Source organism: Trichechus manatus, unplaced genomic scaffold (genome assembly GCF_000243295.1).
Source record: "Trichechus manatus latirostris isolate Lorelei unplaced genomic scaffold, TriManLat1.0 scaffold00016, whole genome shotgun sequence".
NCBI classification, from domain to species: domain Eukaryota; kingdom Metazoa; phylum Chordata; class Mammalia; order Sirenia; family Trichechidae; genus Trichechus; species Trichechus manatus.
Window position 1 is genome coordinate 759,124 of NW_004443952.1, and position 20,519 is coordinate 779,642.

The 20,519-nt window shown below is 42.8% G+C and overlaps 1 protein-coding gene across 7 annotated transcripts in view; it reads left to right on the plus strand.

The window, feature by feature from the left end:
* CDK5RAP2 (CDK5 regulatory subunit associated protein 2) overlaps nucleotides 1-20,519 on the plus strand; it is a 233,404-nt gene that overhangs the window by 189,122 nt on the left and 23,763 nt on the right. For all 7 annotated transcript variants that reach the window (XM_023727350.1, XM_023727354.1, XM_023727352.1 and 4 more), the window contains 7 exons: nucleotides 2,132-2,180; nucleotides 4,929-5,104; nucleotides 11,232-11,351; nucleotides 15,399-15,515; nucleotides 16,815-17,004; nucleotides 18,294-18,415; nucleotides 19,828-19,989. In XM_023727350.1, coding sequence (XP_023583118.1) covers nucleotides 2,132-2,180; nucleotides 4,929-5,104; nucleotides 11,232-11,351; nucleotides 15,399-15,515; nucleotides 16,815-17,004; nucleotides 18,294-18,415; nucleotides 19,828-19,989 — 936 coding nt within the window. The remainder of the gene's footprint in view (nucleotides 1-2,131; nucleotides 2,181-4,928; nucleotides 5,105-11,231; nucleotides 11,352-15,398; nucleotides 15,516-16,814; nucleotides 17,005-18,293; nucleotides 18,416-19,827; nucleotides 19,990-20,519) is intronic.

Sequence of the window (20,519 nt, forward strand, 5' to 3'; positions counted from 1 at the left end):
CTGGACTCAGTCTGGTGGAGGCTGTGGTAGTTGTGGTCCATTAGTCCTTTGGACTAATCTTTCCCTTGTATCTTGTTTTCTTCATTCTCCCTTGCTGAGGAGAGATTTTTGATGATTTTAAGATGGCTTTATGGTTAGAAGACCCAGACTACTTAAAGCCTGCCCCAAACCAAGAAGGGTTCCCTACCCTGTGGAGTTCCTGATATATCCCTAGAGAACAACGGCAAATATAAAGAGGATGTCACCTTACTGTTTGCTGACTAGTGCATGTGTAACTCCTAAAGATGTTTGGAAGGCTGGGCTGGGGCAGATGGCCCATTCTTGGGGTCTGTAGGACTAAAAGTCTTACCATCAGCCCTGATACAGGTGTGAGAAGAAAATGCCAACTGAGCTGTTCTTTTAATGTGCTCTTATCCTTGCCTATTCGTTGAGGGTCTTGGAATCTGACCCAATCAGTTGAGCATGCCCCCCCCCCCCCCCCTCGAAGAGGAATGTGGAGGGGCATCCACAGTGATAGAGACCTGTTGACCTCTGCTGTCTTTTGAGGAGCCAAAATATCATGTCATTTTTAGCCAAGACAGAACCAGAAAGATCAAGGTATAGATTTGTGATTGAGCTAAATAGAAGAACACCCATCTCCCTTGCTTAACTGTGAAATGCATTAAAGTAGATGAGAGTATGAATCGGGCAAAATGAGAGAAAGTTGAAGCATTAAAGCTCCTGAGTTTCCACGTTTTTGCTGTAAAATGGAGATAACATTGTGCTTGTAGGATTGTTGTGAGGCCTCAAGGAGATGTGGATATTGAAAAGCTGCATTCAGAGCCTGGCACCTGCTTGGTTGGGCCCCTCTGACTCATTCTCGATCCCTGCAGAGGTAGGTGCCTTTCAGGCACTCATTAAGATGCACTGACTCTTGGTGCCCAGGTGGCCCACCTGGTGGGGTGGAGAGGGAGTCTAGACAGCATTTTCAGCCGGGCTGTGAGTTTGTAGGAGGGAACCACAAGACATAATGCAAATGTGCAAGTCTGTAGTGATCTTTTCCTCTGCACTGTGGTGTTTGAGAACTTTTCCTTTCAGGAGTAGTTTTGAAAATTGTATGTGTGGGTGCAGTTTAATTATAGTCTCATTTTCAAGTACAGCTATAGAAGGATTTGTTTTTTTCTGTAGCCACGCGTTAGCTTCTTCAAAGAGCTCATCCCAGTCTGCAATTTCCAGAGTTCTGAAGTATTTTTAAAATAAAGTTGTTAGTCTCTTTGAAATCTGGGCTCATGTGCTTCCTTTCAAATGGCAAATGATGACATGCAGGAAGACAGCAGAACATCTTTCGCCCAACTACATTTGGAGCTTTGTTTTGTTTTCTTTTGTCATTTCTTTGAGTCATCCCCCCACCCAGCTGCAGACAGTGGCTTTTTCATCTACACTGATATACTCCTTTCGCTACTAATCCAACTTCTGGGAGTCTTTCCTAAGGAAATAATTTAAATGCAGATAATGCTATATGCACAAAGATGTTTATTTATTTATAAAAGTGAAAATTTGGAGATGGCCTAAATGTCAAATAGAGAATTGACTAAAAGCTATATATACGCCTACAATGGAATATTAATGCAGTCATTATAAATGGTGTTTTAAAGCAAATGTAGTAATAGAAATGCTTATAGTAAAGTAGTAAGTGAGAAAATTAAGTCACAGTATACTATTAACTATGCCAAAATACATGGAAAAAACAATAGGAGAAAATCTGGTAAATGTGTGTAGTGGGTACTTGGAGGATGGTGCTCTTCTTGATATTGTTACCCTTTCCTGGTAATGAGCATGTATTCCGTTCATATCAGAGTTTTAGAGAAGAAAAAGAAACTACCCAGCAATGCCTTTGTGATTGCTTTTTAGATTCAGTGATGTCCCCTCCCTACTAAAACTAGGGCCAGAGGAGTGATAAAGGAGGAGTCTATAGTCAGAACTGTGTTCTTGGTAAATCCTACTTTAAATATCTGGGATTGTTATAAAGAGTCTTTAAACAAATGAAACAGTACCCCTGAAAATGTATGAGCAAGAAATTATTAGGGGACTTTTTTTTTTTTTTTTTTTTTTTAATGTTTTTCTCCTTTCTCCATGTTGTTTCTGCTTCCAGGAAAGTCAGCTGAGGTGGAAGTGAGCGCCCAGAATGAACTGATGGAGAGGTAAGTGTGTAGCATTTGGTTTGCCTACCAGCTTTTTGAGTCTTCTGGCTCCCTCCCATTCTGTTAGTTTCCTGCTTCTTGTAAACAAGGCTCAGACACCTATCAAACTGACAATGGCTGTACAAAACCACGAGCTTATGCTTGTGTATTCTGCAGCCTACCTCATTCATTGGTTTCAGATTATTTGTGACATTTCTCTGTCAGGTGATTTGACCTAGATAACAGTTTCCTTCTATTGGTTCTGGGTACCTGTGGAATAAATCCTAGACTTCCCTAAGCCCAGCATTTTATGCCCTTCTCAGGGCCTCAAGCTATCCCTTCCTTTCTATTATGCTTCAGCCTCATAGGGCTTTTTGGTTTTCTCCTGCTATTTCAGACTGCCTGTGCATGAGCTGGGCTTTCTACCTTCTTCCTCTTCGTAGTCTGAAATCGTTTTTCAGAACCAGTTCACGTGGAAATGAGCTTGCTTTTCCCCAACACCCCACCTCTCCACCATACCCCAGGATCAATTTTCCTTGCTGTAGCACTTGGCAAATAATTGCATTACAACATTTACCACATGATATTGTAATCTTTTCTGCATCATCCTCCCACTACCAGAATTCCTCAAGGGGGAGGAAAGGAGCTAGCATAAACTGGGTATTGCTGTATGTCAGCCACTGCCCTAGGTATTCACATACATTACTTCCAATCCTACAAGGTGAGCATTATTGTCCCCATTATAAGATGAGGCTCCTGTGGGCCAGAGAGTTGCATGTTTGCCATTAAGGGATAGAGCTGGGATTTGTACTTGAATCTATTGGACTTCAACACCTGTGCTGTAATTGTTATTCCACATTGCCTTTTGCGCGCAAAGACTGGGTCTTGAAAATCTCTATGCCTGCTCCAGCACCAAGTGTCTGATAAGTAGTTGAGTTCAGAAAATGTTCATGGAATAAACGAATTGTATCTTTCTCAGCTTGCTTCTATGGCTGACTGAAAATGTCAAGGTCTTGCCCTCTTGTGTTTACTTGTCAAGGGTTCTGAATGCTACTAGTGCTATTGGGTACTTTCCTTTTCTAAGAAGCTGTGGCGTTTTGGGCTCCAGGGGGGCAATATGAAGAAATAGAGCCAGTATGGGGTACAGAATTTACATGTTATTGACATCATGAAGTCCACCAGCATTCTTAGAGTGAGCAGGCAAGGAGGTATCACAAGCTGAGCTCACTGGAGGACATTTTAAGCAAGACTTCTACAAGTTTAGAAGAAACACTTCTCTCCCACTGCGGTAGTTTCAGTTTCCTCTTAGTTCAGTCCTCCATTTTCATCCCCATAATAACAGCCCACATCTTATTGGCAGACTGTAGAGAACAAGGAAGGCTTCCCAGATGAGGAACAGTCTTAGCTGAGATCTAAAGGATGCAAGTCAGAGGGGGCAAGGGTTGTTTGGAGAGTGTCCATGCTCAAGGCAAGGGAGTCATGGCCCCTTCAGGGACTGGAAGACTTGGTGTGGCTGGTGCATAGAATGTGAGGGTCTTAGCTAGAGAGGCATGTAGGGCCACATCTGGATGGTCTGCAAATGCTATGATAGGAGTTCAAACTCTATTCTGTTGGAAGAGGGGAGTCTTTGAAGGCAGTTAAGCTGGGGCTAGATATGATCAGATTTGCCATTTTGATAGACTGCCTTGGTTGCTGTAGAGAATGGGCTGGAGGAGGCAGGGAGCCTCTTTTAGCCCTCCTCAGCCAGTGTGCCACCCCTTTCCATTTCTGACAGATTTGTTATTTTCCTTCCATTCTACCTTTTTCAGCTGTAGGCTTAGCACTCACATGGGTCATGCCTAAGCTAATTAAATGGGTGTCCTTGGCCCATTCTGCATTTTTGCAAGCCAGCAGCAAGCTTGAGCATCCATCACACTGTCTGAGCGAAGTTGCATCTGGTGTTTACCTGTTAATGAATGCATTGCAGCTTTGGAGTCCTTTGCTCTTGTCTGAGCTCATGAATAATGAGACTGTAGCCTCTGACAAGAAGTAATAGGAAAAAGTGGGAGAAAAAACAGTTTAAATTAAAGAGCTTATCTATAGTGGAGATTCATATGGCCTTTTCATAGAGTTCAGGTTGTTTTCCCTCACGGCTTAGGTGGCCGTTGGGAAATACAGGTTAATAACCAGATGATTGCCAGAAGAATGATATTGAGACCTACTTGGGGACCATGAGGGTTTTGAAATTTTTAAACCCATAAGACCACTTCATGGGTTTGGGCTGGACCTTTCATGTTCTTTTGGGGCCTTGGAGCCAGACAGACCTGGCTTCACATCTCAGCTCTGCCACTTATAAGCTGTGAGACAGTAGGTAACTTTATGATGAGCTTCAGTCCCTCCAACTCTAAGGATAGTAATCCCTACCTCAAAGGGTGGCTGTGAGGACCATGTAAGAGAATGCATCTGCAATGCCTGGCACAGAGCAGGCATTGGGTAAACAGCTGCCACTGACCTATGATCTCTCTTGGGGTCGCTTCCCTACAAGCCAGACTGTGGAATGGGTACAATCCCCTCGTTCCCCTTCTTCAGTGGTTCCAAACTCAAGCCCACTGGGCCCTTTTTATTTTTAGAACTTCTTACTAATTGCTTTAGGGGAACAAAAAGGCTAACTGAGATTGCAGATATGGAGAAATTATAAAGGGCAAAGTAATTTTAAGTGTTCTTAAATCATGGTCCTGCCTTGGGATCTGGGCATGGAAAATCATTGCTCTTTCACTCCCAACAATTAAGGATTGAGGAAGACAACTTAACCTACCAACATACTATACCTGAATCTCCTGAGCCTTCAGCCTCTCACGCACTGTCTGATTGTGAAATGTCCGAAAAGTCCTCTTTCTTCTCACGAGACCAGAAGCAAGATAGCGAGATTGAGAAGATTTCGGTTATAGCTAACAGTATTTCTCAAGGTAAGCTAAGCTTTACTAAGCATTTTAAATATGTTCTAGTTTTTCCCCCTTTTTCAACTAATGACAAATCTTCGTTTGACTGGAATGCTTATAGAGTCCACTGAGGGTTAATCTGAAAAAGGCTACTTTAACTCTTACAAATATTTCTTAAACAATAATTTGCTATCTTGCCTTAGTAGCCAGAGTGTGGTGACGTTTGAATGTTTCTCTGATGAAAGGAGATCCCACAAGGGCCAAAGCTGGTCATTCATTATATCATTTATCACTGGAGAAAGCTATGGTTGTAGAAAGTATCGGTGATTAGGGAAAAGTCAATTTTATATTTGAAATGATGACTTAATATATAACTTGCTATTTATCTGCTCTTCTGACAGAGGCAGGCTGAAAAGCATGGAAGTTGTATGTCAATTCCAAGTCTGGTTAATTTCCTATTGTTTTTTTCCAAATTCATCCTAAGGCAGGGTCACTTCGAATATTCTTCTGCTTTGAGTCATATAGATGCCCAAGAGTACCTAACTCCCTGTTCTGATATGTTGTGGTTCTGTAAGTCTGCCGTGTTTCCCTTTAGTGTGATCCTTGGCCCGTTGGGTCAGCCCCTTGTCCTGCCTCTGATCATGGAGCGATGAACTCAATGGTCAGAATCAACCTCCCAAGACCCCACCTACCCCTGAATTTCCCTTTACCTTTTCTGTATTGCAGTCTTGATTGCCTTCTCTTGGGGTAAAGTATGTTTGTAATTCAGTATATTTCAGAGGTTCATGGGATTGTATGAATCAGGGATCAGCACACTTTTCCTATAATGGCTTAGGTAGTAAATATTTTAGACTTTGTGGGCCATATGGTTTCTTTCACAACTGCTCAACTCTGCCATTGTCACATGAAAGCAGCCATAGATGGTATGTAAATAAATGGAAGTTACTGTGTTCTAACTGTCTTTGGTATCCACTGCTGCTATAACAGGAATACTACAAGTGGATGGCTTTAACAAAGAGAAATTTATTCTCTCACAGTCTAGGAGGCTAGAAGTCCAAATTCAGGGTGCCAGCTCCAGGGGAAAGCTTTCTCTCTCTGTCAGCTGTGGGGGAAGGCCCTTGTCATCAGTCTTCCCGTGGTCTAGAAGCTTTTCAGAGCAGGGACCCCGTATCCAAAGGACATATGCTTCTGGCTCTGCTTTCTTGGTAGTATGAGGTCCCTATAGCTCTCTGCTCACTTCTCTCTTTTATATCTCAAAAGAGATTGACTTAAGACACAACCTAATCTTATAGATTGAGTCCTGCCTCATTAACATAACTGCCATTAATCCCACCTCATTAACATCATTGTTGTTGTTAGGTGCCATCAAGTTGGTTCCGACTTACAGTGATCCTCTAGGACAGAGTAGAACTGCCCCATAGGGTTTCCAAGGAGCAGCTAGTGGATTTGAACTGCCAGCCTTTTGGTTAGCAGCCAAGCTCTTAACCACTACTCCACCAGGGTTCCACTAACATCATAGAGGTAGGATTTATAACATACAGGAAAATCACATCAGATGACAAAATGCTGGACAGTCAGACAATACTGGGAATCATGGACTAGCCAAGTTGACTCACATATTTTGGGGTGACACAGTTCATAATATTCCACCCTTTGGCCCCCCAAAATTCATGTCCTTGCAACATATAAAACACGTTCACCCAGTCATATCATAGCAAAAGTCTTAAATCAACTCCAAGTCCAAAATCCAAAAATTCCTCTGCATCTGTGAAATCTAGATTAAGTACAATGATAGAACGGGCACAAGCTAGACCTTTCCATTACAAATGGGAGAAATCGAACGGAAAGAAGGGATAACAGGCACCAAGCAAACTAGCAGAACACACTACATTAGCTCTCAAGGCTTGAAAATAATCCTCTGTTCTCTGAGACCCTTTAGGCAGTGGCCTTGCCCTCCAGACCCTAGGTGTTGGCCACATTCTCTGGATTCTGGGTGGAGGTTCCTCGGCCCTGGGTTTCAGGTCCGCCTTCCAGGCCCACTGGAACAGCAACTGTGCTCCCTTGGCTTTGGGCAGCCCCATTCTCCTAGTCCATCTGAGTGGCTTTGAGACGGAGGCACCTCTGCTTCCTGTGTTCCTTGTCTCTTCAGCTTCTGTTTCCTGGTTCCTTGGTCTCTTGGCCCCCTCAGGCCTAGCTGCCCACATCTGCCCTGCTAAGGCAAGTGTTCCAAAGCTCTTTAGCACCAGTGGTAAGTGCCTGGAGGTACCCGACTCTGCCGGTAAACTTCAACCAAAAGGCACTTAGCCGTCTTGCTCTGTGGATCAGCTCCAGCACTGTCTTGTGCTGGTCTCCTGGTTCTGCTGCTGCTTCTCGCCGTCTGCGCCATCTCCAGGGGGTTATAACTCTCCTCACTTCCTTCTGAGTCCTCACCAGAATTGTCTTCGATGTCCATAATTTCACCAACAGTCTCTTCAAGGCAATCTAGGCTTTTACTAGTAGCCACTTTAAAACTCTTCTAGCCTCTGCCCATTCACAGTTTCAAAACCGCTTCCACAATTTTAGGTATCTGTTAGAGCAGCACCCCACTCTCACGGTACCAAATTCTGTCTTAGTTATCTAGCGCTGCTGTAACAGAAATACTGCAAGTGGATGGCGTTAACAAAGAGAAATTTATTCTCTCACAGTCTAGTAGGCTACAAGTCCGAATTCAGGGTGGAAACTCCAGGGGAAGGCTTATTCTGTCTGTCGGCTCTGGGGGAAGGTCCTTGTCATCAGTCTGGTCTAGGAGCTTTTCAGAACAGGGACTCTGGATAAAAAGGAAACTTTATTTACCAAAAGAGGTGGTGGGCTGGATTTGGTCCATAGCTGTAGTTTTCTGATCCTTGTTATAGACTTCATACCTCAACTGATAGCCTCTGGTCTCTCCCTTCTTCCAGTGGGTTGTTCGCAAGAGTAGATTTTGTAAAGCAGAAATCGTACCCTGGTACCTCCTTGCTTAATGCTCTTTGTTGAAATCTGATCACATAGATCAGTGTTGTTAAAAAATTAAAAAAAAAAAAACTTTTTTGCAATACAACTCCCCTCCCCTTTTTTTTAAAGAAGGTATTTTACATGGGGTCTCAGTATGTACAGGAGATGTGAGTAGAGCTTTTGTCCCCAGTGGTGGCCTCTGAGGCTCCTCTAGGGCACTTAGGGCCCAGAGGATCACAGTTTGAAAATACGTCAAGTGCATGGAGTACACATTTTTGCCACACTTCAGGTATCATCTGAGGTCTTCCAGCAGCCAGTCACCTGGACCTGATTTCTTTGAATTTCCAGCTATATCCCTGTGTGATTTCTGTGAGTTTCTGAGTACTTGCTTTTTCCCCAGTCACTTCTGGCTCTATGTCTTGCTTTCTCTAATTTAGATCCAACCATGAATTACTTCCCTGTCTCTAGTGCCATCTCTATTCTCCACTGTATCCATCCGAAGGGAAACTCAGTCCCTTTCTAAGAATTCCCCTGCAGACCACTCCCACAAGGTCTTTGTGTGAGTAACAGACTTAACTGAGGGTTTGAGGAACTAGAAGGAGTGTGGGTACAATGCAGTAACCCAAATAATTTAAATTGGAATATTAGAGATCTCTCTGTCTTTCAAACTCTCCTGCTATGGTATTGGGCAATTCCCTTTTCTTCATCTTGCTCCTCTTCCTTCTACTCTCCTCCCCTCTGCCACTCCAATCTCAGTTTATTTCTAATGCAGAACTTTTTGGTCATCTCTTATTTCTTATTCCTGTGGAGACCCATGACCCGGGGTTCATCATGCCCTTTTAATGGATTACCAAGGCACCTTCTTAAACTAGGACAGTGCTCTCCTTACATGAAATTGTGGAACCATCCTAATACACCCCTGTTAGGTTTTTTAGTTTGTTTCTCTTTAGCCTTTTAGTCTCTGCATTTTCCTTTTGTCATAGTTATAATCTGAGTAGAGGGGTAATTTAGTATTTTTCCTTTTCTCACATAACATTACGTCATAAGCTTTCTGGCGTGTTGTTACATACCATCGTCCTTATTGACTTTAGAATAGTCCATTGAATGGCTGAACTGCAGTTTTCCTTATGTTCTCCTATTGCTGAACATTTAAGTCATTTCTAAAATTTTCACAGTTGTAAACAGTGCTGCAGGCAGTATCTTTGAACATGAAGCTTTCCCCTTATTTCGGGGGAGTTTCTTAACATAGACTCTATAAATTGGAACTGCTAGGCAAAGAAATGCACTTTTTTGTTTTTTTTCCTATAGGATTTGTGGTTTTAAGGAGTTAGCATTTGTCAGAAGGGTATTATGGTAAGTGGGACAGATATTTTCCTCCCATTTTGAAAAGCTTAGTATAGTATTTCCTTCTTCTCAGTTATGGCTGCATAATTAATAAGTGGTATCCATTTCAACTGGGATCGTTTCCTGAAGCCCAAGTGATGATTCCATCTCCTGGCCAAAGACTCAGTGGGCGATGACTGGTATCGATGGCTACTGAGCATTAGTATCACCCCAAAAGCCAGCAGTGTGTAGCTTGGATAAACCAGCAAGCAAGGTTGCAGTTAAAACAGATAAGTTCCTGACTCATGTCAATTTGAATAGCCGCTAGAAGATTTGCAGGGCAGCAAGGCAGGAACGGGGAGGTATAGTGCTGGGACGTGCCAAGAGTTTATCGCAGACAGAGCCCTTCAGCGCGGCACTGCAATGAGATCCTCAGACATTCCACCAAATGACTTGCTACACTTACAGCATTAATAGGAGATAGCGGAAGGTTTGGGAGTTAAATCATCTCATAAACATTCAAATTCATGGCAAAATTACTATTTAATTAGGAAAAGATCTGTAACATTGTGCTACTTTTAAATGAAAGTCATTTTGGAGGAATTAAAACTGGGTCATAACATTAGTGTAATGTTTTAAAACAAACATTACTAAGACATGCTGAGTGTACCCTAATTGATAAAGGCATTAGTTTTGCCTTTGGATACTTAATGTGATTATGCTTTAAACACTGACTCGAGAAACCTACCTCTAGATTGGAAATGGGCTTCCTTCTTTCTTTGTTAGAGATGTGATGGAGGCTGAAAAAATAATACATGCTCATTTTAGAAAATTAAAATGCAGTATAGTATTTTTTCAAAATCTAAAATGTACCACCCAAAGGCAATTGCTGTGAATCTTTTGGTCTATTTCATTCTTTTGTATGTGTGTGTGTCTTTCTTGTCTGTGCAAATTTTTAAATAGAATTGTGATTATGCTAAATAACCAGTTTTGTATCTATTTTAAAATTTAATATAATAACATGATTTTTCCATGATATTACATATTCTTTCTAACATAATTTGAATAACTGTAATGCTGCATCATACTGGATGTACTATAATTTATTTAACAATTCGAGTTATTTTCAATTTTTACTGTTATATATAATGCTAAGATGAACATTTTCATGCTTTCAGGTAAATGGTTGTCAGCATATCTCGTCATCTTTTTTTATAGATTTCCTAGAAGTAGAATTATTTGGTAAAAGACACTGGAAAAGAACCTTTTTAAAACTAAAGATAAAAATAGTACCCAAGGTCATACACATTTATATTCACACTAGCAGGGACTCTTGAGGCTACTCTTCTGAGCATTCTCACTAGCGTTGGGATTATTGTTTTGGTTTTTGTATGTTTTAAATTAGTAAGTGATAGATACATGCCATATTCTTTTCAAAGACTTAGTCTTGAAAATATCTGGGTTCATTATGAAAGTGGTTTAATCAACTCTCAGGCAATTCCAGCAGACTTGAAAGTGATCTGTTACTTTCACCATAAGGAAGATTTTGAATTAATATTTGATATTTAGAAGAATAAAAGGCTACATTAGAGTTAACATTAAAATTGCATTGAATGTAATTTTTCCATGTGATGTAAAATATCTCCCTCATGGAGGGCTGCAGAGAATCATTACAGAATTGTGGCTGTGGACTGAGGGAAGTAGCTCAGCTTCCCCATCCCTAGGAAAGAATTGCCAGTTGCTGACTATCTTAATACATGGCAATACTGTTGGGAATTTCAAGCTCACTGCATAATCTGTAAATTATTCAATTTCTTAGGGGCTTCAGACTTTAAATTGAAAATACCCTTCTTTCCTGTAGACTTACTAATGGAACATATACAAGAAATTCGCACTTTGAGAAAACGTTTAGAAGAATCTATCAAAACAAATGAGAAACTGCGGAAACAGCTGGAACGGCAAGGGTCTGAATTTGATCAAGGTAAGGAAGGCCCTTCCCACAGGGAGGTACAAGCCTGTGAGGGCTTCATTTGTGAAGCTTTTGCCTGGGTAAGCAGGCTTTGTATTGGGAAGAGCATCGGACTTGTGGCTAGGGAGACATCAGTTCAAATCCTGGCTTTGCTGCTTACCTCCTGTGTGACTTTTGGTGAGTCACTTACAGCAATTTATCTATAAAACGGGGATAATAATTCTTATTTTATCAGATTGTGGTGAGACTTAAGTGAGCTAACTTACATAGAGTGCCCCACAGTCCCTGGTACAAAGAAGGTAGTTGATAAACGTTCATTTCTCAATCATTGGAGAAGTCTGCGAGTCTCTGGCATCCTGGATTGTGGTTGCCAGTCCTCATTTGACTTTGGAGGCTGCAGAGAAATAGGTATTTTAAAATAGAACAAAGCAGTATTTTGTCTTTTCATCAATAGTGGGTTATAAAACTTTAGTTAATATCACATGCCAGTCAGAGGTCACTGATATTCCTATTTAAGCATAGTTAGCTCTGAATGGGGTGTTTTTCCGTGAAGATTAAAAAAAAAACAACTTTTTTTTTGCATAGGTAAAACATTCACATGATTCAGAAATTAAAATGATATAAAATGGTCTACATTAAGAAATCACCCTCCATTCTAAACCTATTAACCCTGTTCTCCATCTCGTCCTCTCATTTTTGTTAGTCTTCTTGTGTATCCTTACAGTGGTTCTTTATACAACTACAAATACATACTGTTATTCTCCTTCCTTGCCCAAAAGGTAGCATACTCTGTGTGCACTATTCCGTACCTTTTTTTTACTGAACAGTATATCCTGGACATCTTTCCTCAGTGTCCTCATTCCATGGAGAATGTACCTTGAGTGCACCTTGGCACAGTAGGAAAAGCCTCAGTTGCTTGGGAGTAGATCCCAGCCCTTACATTTAGTAGCTTTGTGACTTTAGGCAAGTCACCCCACCTCTCCAGGTCTTAATTATCCCATAAAATAGGATCATTGTGAGATTAAATGAGGCAGTGTTAAAAATAGGGCATAGCTCTGTGCCTCACTCAATAAATGGAAGCTTTCATTATTATTACCAGTTTTATTTTTGTATAACATTATCAGTTTAACATTATGAACTCTGCAATGGGCAGGGTCACTAATGTAATTAGAGATGAGATAACTGAGTTCTAGAAAGATGAAATAACTTGCCTGGGGGGCCAAATAGCTACCCAGTGACAGCACTTAGTCCTTGGACCCCTAGTCCAGTTCTCATTCTTTCTAGCCCAACACAGCCATCAGCCTAGAAGGACATCTTTCCAAAGTGCTGTACATGCTGCAGTTTACAAGGTAAACAGAATGGTTCCGTTACTCCCTCTGTCTCCCTCCCTTTTCTCACCCTATTCTCACCCTGCACCCTCCCACTGTCACCCCCAGGGAAATTGATTCATCTGAGTTATTAGTCATATCAAACACAGGAAAGAAATACACGCCTGGGCCCTTCACGTTCACTCTTGGTAATGCCTGAATTAGATTCATTCTGTTTTACATTTTCCCTGGCAAATCCAGTTATAGAATTGTTTGGGGGCTTAAATGGCCACCAGCTACAATGGAGCAGGCAATTGCTCTGGAGAGTAATTCGCTCTGATGGGAAGGTTTACAAAAAGGCATCCATAAAGTATTTACACTGGTGGAAAGACATGCTGTTCTCACCATGTTTTCAGAATCTCTGAAAAGACAAAGAAATAAAAGTGGCTCCACCTCCCTCTTGCTGTGAAATGTTCATCTTGGGAGCAGGTTTGAGAAAGGCATAGCTCCTTGTAATGTTGAGGTGGAATATCGTTTAAAAAACTGTAATTTCGTGTGTTAGAGCTTGTCACCAGTTATATGAGTTTATGGTGATGGAGTTCACAGCAAAGATTGGCCTCTTAGCCTCAGAAGTGGACCCTGCTAGCTCAGGTTTGGCTGCTTAGGATTATACTGTCTCAGGAAATGTTCTTTGGTCTGGTTACACCTTTGAAAAGTGACTCCTTTAGCTTTGGTTGTAATAGACTTCTTTAGAATTTTTCCTGCTCATCCATAATGCTCTTTGGTCCTGTTTTGGCCCCAGCCTATCATCAATAATGAGTTTAATACAAATGACAATAGCAGTAATAATAGCATCGATCATTTCAGTTGAGCTGATGGAGGCTTAGGGAGGTTATGTGACTGAAGTCACACAAGTTAAGAAGCTAGAGCTATGGTTCAAACCCTGGTGTCTTTGAAAAGACATGAGAATTCATAGGGGAGAGTGGAGGGAGATGATGGAGAGACATGTGGAAGAGGTAGTGCTGTAGAGTAGAGTATGAACTTTGGCTTCAGGGAGACCTGCTGTCATACGTTCCTTATAGGGAGTTTGAACATTACAGGTAGTGGCTTGTGTACCAGGATGCTTTCAGCTGCAGATAATGGAATACAAGTAAAAACTGATGTAAACAATAGGAGTTTATGTTTTCTTTCACAGCAGGAAATCCTTAGGGACAGGCAGTTCTAAGGCAGGTTTAGTGGCCCAGTGACCTCAGGGGTTTGGGTTAGTATCTGTGATGATGGTAGTAACTACAAGTATCCAAAGCATGGGAAGGAAGAGAGTGGGGTTTTCTCCCATCTTTATCTTTTTATCAGGTGGAAAATCTTTCCCGAAAACCTCCTACAGACTTTCCCCCAGGTCTCATTGGCCAGAACTGGCACATGACCATGTTCTAGCTACAAGGAAGGCTAGGAAAGCAGGTGTCTGGCATTTTACCTCTGTGGTGTAGTAGATTCAGTCAGCAAGAAGATGGAAGGGAAAGTGTCTGCCTGCCTTTTGTGGAAAGTGCCTGGCACACAATAGGTGCTCTCCACATGGTAGCTGTGAATATGAACAGTATATATGGTACAGACATAGAAAGCACAGAGGACAGGGAGTGCTCAGATGGAGTGTCAAGGGCGGTGTTGTCTAAGCTGGATTTAGAGGAGGGGGTAGAATTTCAACAGATAAAGAACAATATGGAGAAATATTTACAGATGGGGAAACTGGTCAGAGTTTGTAAATGACCTCAGACCCAGTCTGTCTACCTTTAGACCTTGATCTTTTAAGTATACACTCAAAGGCAGTGAGCCTGAGCTAAGAGTTGAAAGATCAGTGTGATTTTGAAGGTAGAGGAGAGGGTGCTGGGCAATCTGGGCAAAGGGAGTAGTATCTCATTCTGCAAAGTCAGGGAGGTATGGGGCAAGATGGTGTGTTGGAAACACAGAAGTGGCCCAGTTTGGCAGTATTTGAGGGCACTAAGGTCTGTGATGGAGGGAGAGTAGGGAATGCTGTGAGATTAGAACTGAATAATGGAGATCCTTAGATTCTAGGCTGAGAAGTTTGCCCTTTGTGTTTTGATTAATTGTCCTTGCAGTAGTGGGCTGTCAGATGTTTCTGAGCAGAGAATAACATGAATCAACTGTGTTAGGATGGTGACCCCACTGAGAGTGTAGCAGGGAGGCAAGGTTAAAGCAAGGTGATAAGGCCTGAACTGTAGGGATAGAAAAGATTAGGCCAGTGATTAGCTGTGAGGGATAAGGAAGAGGAAGGAGTTTAAGATGGTTCTCAAGTTTCTAGCTTAGTTAGGAATAGTGGTGATACCATCTATTGAGGTGGGAAACAGAGGAGAGGGAGCAGCTTTAGAAGGAAGAGGGAAAGGTGAAGAGTTCAGCTTTGGCTCTGTCGACTGTGAGTTGCCTCAGCGAAGAAGTCTAGCAGGCAGCTGGATATATGAGTTTAGACCTCTGGGGAGACATCTGTGGAGGTTAAACTGTCACCCCCTCCCTCTCGCCGAGGTTTCCTGCTTTGCTCACGGTTAGGAGAGGTAAGAGGTGGGGGCCTCCTCTTTCAAGCTCACTCATATCCATTTGGGTCTGGTAGCACTTCGGTTCACAGGAGTAACCTTCATTGCACGCTATGTTTCCTCATTATTTAAAACTGTTTTTATCTAAAAAGTTCCACCTGTACTGAGCTGGAGACTCCATAAATCACTGTTTATGTGTGTTTTTATAGGTTCTGCAAACATTTTTGCTTATGGTTCAGAGCTACATAATTCTCTGACATCAGAAATTCATTTCCTGAGGAAGCAGAACCAGGCCCTCAATATGATGCTTGCTAAAGGATCCAGAGGTAAGAATCAAGGCAGCCACCTGTACCCTGGAGCCCCAAAGCTTCTGTGTCGTGGCATAGTGGAGAGAGTGCAGGCCTTGGGGTCTGACCGACCTAGGTTCAAATCCTGTGACTTTGGGCAGGTCATTTAGCCTCTCTGAGCCTCAGTTACCTTATCTGTAAACTAGGAATATCGCACAGGGTTGCTGTGACAATTAAATGAGATAAAACACTCAGCATGGTGACTGTAACACAATAGGAGCTCCATAAACATTACTTTCTTTACTTGTCTCCCACCCCCTCTGTACAACCACATCTCATTCATCTTGGTTCCCAGTGGAAGAAAGGGGGCAGGGAATGTATTACTGCCAAGGTCTCAACCAGAAATTTCATACCATCAGCAAAGTTTTTCTAGTATTTCTTATAAAGATTCCTTCCCTTAATTCCTTCTATTTGAAGCTTAGAAGCCGTCAGAGAGCTTTCATTTATATTATCTCTCAATACGTAAAATGTTTCTGGGACAAGGTATTATTAGTCCTATTTTACAGGTAAGAAACTCATGTTTAGGGGGCTTCTGCAAATTATTCATTCACTCAGCAAACATTTCCTGGCTCTTGTTTTATGTCAGGTCCTGTATAGACTCTAATACAGAAGTGAGTAAGACCTGGCCCTTTACTCAGGGGGCTCATGGTGACCCCCGGCAGGTCACGTGATGATTAACCACAATACAGGCAGGCTCGGGGAGCTGCCGGGCCGTGGAGAAGGCATCCTGACCCAGGAGAGGCTAGTCTGGCCTGAGTCTCGAAGGATGAGTAGGGATTAGCCAATGTGCCTGAGGTTCAGAGGAGCCAGGGCCTTTTAAATAGAAGGAAGAGAGCAGACAAATGCCTAGGGTTAGAGGTGGGACAGGACATCAGATTGTCATTCGCACAGCCCTACTGCTGTCTTTGGGTGAGGCTTGCAGACTTTCCCGCCACCCATTGCCAGAGCTTTGGGTCCTGTTCCTTGCGTCTGCCTGTTGTTTATACCCACTGTTTGCTCTGTGAACGCAAAGTAACTAGGTTTGCATGGCCCATTATTTAACAGGAAATTAAACAGGCCCATTTCATCCAAGTGATGTTTAATCTACAGCCTTGATGTTGACAGATTTATCTGGCCAAAATGCATAAGATGATTGGAATGCCAGAATCATAAATGCCAGATTAAAGCTCATTCTCTTTTGCATTCTTGGAGTGCTCGAGCTGAAGTGCTATATTTGCGTAATAAGGTTGGAAAAAACAAATGGTTTCCCTTCTCAGTGGTGCATTTTTTGTTTTGCAGATAAACAGAAGGAGAATGAAAGATTGCGAGAGTCCCTCTCCAGGAAGATTGCGAACCTTGAGAACCTTCAGCAAAAGTATTCCTCTGTGAAGGGAGAAAATGAAAGGCTGCAGAAGGAAGTCAGTGAGAAAGAGAGACACAACCAGCAGCTGGTCCAGGAGATCTACGACAGACGCAAGGAGCTGAGCAGGTAGTGGCCTTGACTCACCCATTGCCTGCTGGCCAGCCCACTCATCCAGGCACCGAGGCTGCAGTCATGAAACAAAACATACTTGCCCTAGCACAAGGGACAGATAACCAACAGGAACATAATACGTCAGGTGATGATCAACTGAAAAACCAAACCGCTTATTGTTCAGTCGATTTTGACTTGTAGTGACCTGATAGGACAGAGTACAACTGCCCCACAGGGTTTCCAAGGCTATAAATCTTTATGGAAGCAGACTATTACATCTTTCTCCTGTGGAGCGGCTGGTGGGTTCGAACTGCCAACCTTTTGGTTAGCAGCCAAGTGCTTAACCATTGTGCCACCAGGGCTCCTTCTGGTGATAAACTGGATGGAGACAAATAATGTAAGTAAGGGGGATAGGGCCTGGGGGGCAACTTTCTGTTTTTTTAATCTAGGGCAGATGAGGAAAGACGTCTCTGAAAAGATGCCATTTCAGCAGAGACCTGAAATCAGTGAGAGAGTGAACCTTGCAGATATCTGGGGGAAGGTCATTTTCAGCAGAAGGGACTGTGGCCCCAAGGCAGAGTGTCTTTGGCCTGTGTCGGCAGAGCTGGGAGGCCAGTACATCTGGAGGAGACGGGGACGTGGGAGGGGATGAGGCAGAGATGTGGCTGAACGCTGAGTCACATGGGACCTTGTAGCCTTCATCAGGACTTTGGCTGCTATTCTGAGTGAACTAGGAAGCCACTGGGAGTTTGTCCGCAGAGGAGTGATGTGAACCTGACTTAGGTGTGAAAAGATCATACTATTTCTCCTTTGTAGTTTTCCCCTTGGAATCTGTCTTGTTCTGTGTGTTTTCAGTTGTTCTCATGAATACCTTACTTTTTTAATGTTACTGGCCTCACCCTTGGCTATCCAGGGTAGCGCAGGGATTTAGCAAGATCATTGTCTTTGCAGTCAGTCCTGGATTTAAGTCCTAGATCCTCTTTCGATCCATGCAGCCCTGGGTAAGAAATAGACCTTTTTGAGGCCCTCTTCCTCATATCCTCTGTGAATTGAGGATTAGTTAGCACCTACCTTTTAGGGTATCTGTGAAGATTACATTAGATAACGTAAGCAAAGGGCTGGGGCACAATGGGGCACTTGGGAAATAGAGGCTGTGACTAGAATTCTTATCCACACTTGTCACTTTTGGCTACACTGTTCTGGCTGAGGTAGAACTGGCCTACTCAAGGAGAGGGTGGTGGTTTGAGTAATTCATCCTAAGGCAGAGCTAACCTCTTGTCCCCATGGTGATGGGGCCTTTTCAGGGCACAGGAGGAGGTGAAGTTGAGGCAGCAACTGCTCTTGCAGAATGACAAGCTACTCCAGTCCCTTCGAGTAGAGCTGAAGGTATATGAGAAGCTGGATGAAGAACACAGGCGACCAAGAGGTACTGGGCACTCTGGTCCACTGCAGTGTTTTGGGCTGTGAGCCCACCTGGTCAGCTGGCAGCAGGAGTGGGAGGGTGGAACTCTGCACTCTTTCCTGAAATGCTGTCATCAAGCCCCAGGTTTGCCTTAGGGGTAGAGTAAACCAAAAACACCAAACCATTGCCGTCGAGTCACTTCTGACTCATAGTGACCCCTATAGGACAGAGTGGAACTGCCCCTTTGGGTTTCCAAGGAGCATCTGGTGAATTCAAACTGCTGACTTTTGGTTAGCAGCTGAACGCTGCTACCAGGGCTCCATGGGTAGAGTAGGTATATATATTTATTTTTTCCTCGAAATTATATTTATTTTATTGTTGTTGTTGAGAATATACACAGCAAAACACACACCAATTCAACAGTTTCTACAAGTACAATTTAGTGACATTGATTATATTCTTTGGGTTTTGCAATTACATTCTCACCCTCCTTTTCTGAGTTGTTAGAGTAGGTATATTTTGAAGCAAACTCTTCGTGCTCACTCTTGCTCTGAAGAAGCAGCAGGAAACGTGGAAAGATTTAAGCTCAGGAGTCAGGCCAGCTGGGGTCTGGATTTTGATGCCTTCGCTTCCTGGCTGTGTGACCTTCAACAGGTCACTTCACCTCTCTGGGCCTGTTTCTTCCTCTATAAAACATGTTTATTCTGTAGAGTTATTGTGAAAAATAATTTATTTAAAACACACTAGTGTGGTACCTGGCACGTAGTAGGCTATCAGGAACTAACTTTTATTATAATTTTCTTGGCAGTATTTGTTTCTTTAGCCATTCGTTCAGCAAATGTTTATTGAACACCTACCATATGCTGGAGATGGTTGCTAGCCCTGCTTCTCTCTGTATCCTGAGAGAGATACCAGATTGGAGTGACACTAAGTTCTAATGTTTCAGAATCAGTTTTGAGGTGTGGTGGGTTTTTTTTAAAACTAGTTTTCCAGATGGTTTCTCCCTATTGAAAGTTTATCTAGAAAAGGGTCATCTTGCAGCTTTCATTTTTTCCCCAAGTTGCTTTTCTTATTCTTGCTGTTGTGCCTTTTTAATATACTGTGGCTTTTAAAATCAGCCTCTTCCATTCTATAATTCCAGCCCAAATAGATTTTATTACTACTAGACATAATTTTGGGGTTTGGTGTGCAATTTGCTAGGCTTTTATGGCCAGAAGTGAAAATTAATTTCCAGCTCTTATTTAGCCTGTGGAATAGCAGCAGTTAAGCCTGCCAGTATTTTTGTTTTTAAAGTCTAGTTGTTATTTAAATTGTACCTAGTTCTCCGGAAGGGGAGGGTGATGGTAGTGCCAGGTTTAAAACACTCTTGAGTTTCTTTGATGACTGACCTTTGGATCATGGGACATGTTAAGGTTTTCCTTCACATGTGTTCACAGAGGCCAGAGCAGAGGCGTCGGGAGAAGGCTGGAAGGGGCAGGACCCGTTCAGTGACCTGCATGGCCTCCTGAGAGAGATCCAGGCTCTGCGGGTGCAGTTAGAGAGGAGCATCGAAACCAACAGCAACCTACAGAGCAAGCTCGAGGAGCAGCTGGCGAAGGGTGAGAAGAAGGCACAGGAAGCAGCACTCACTTTGGCTGTCCAAACCCTATCCATCCCCAAGCGGCCGCTTCAGCTAGACAAACATGGTCCTGTACCTTCCCTCCCCCTCACTTCTTAGAAATGCAGCTCTATGTGCCTGTGTGTGACATGTGACTCTCAGTGATGCCCTCGCCCCATGGAGTTGTATTTCCATTGACAGCAGACACACTGCACCCTAGCAGCCAGGGGAGCTGGCTGCTCATTAGCTGTCACCTTTGGCAAAATGGTGTAATCTGTCTGGAGCCTCTTGATTCTCAGGCAAGTGGAATTTGGGCTTCCAGCTGCCCTCGTTGCCTCTGGTCTTGCTCCCCCCTGTCCTTTTAGTTATGCCCACATCACTGCACTGCTGAAAATCTTTTCTAGCTCCCTATTACCTTTGTAAGAGAATCTAAACCTCTTTCTCTGGCTTTCAGTGTCTTCCAGGATCTGGAAAAAGCATCACGGTAGATTTGAAACTATTTCTGTTTTGCAGTTTGCTTGCGAGTTTTAA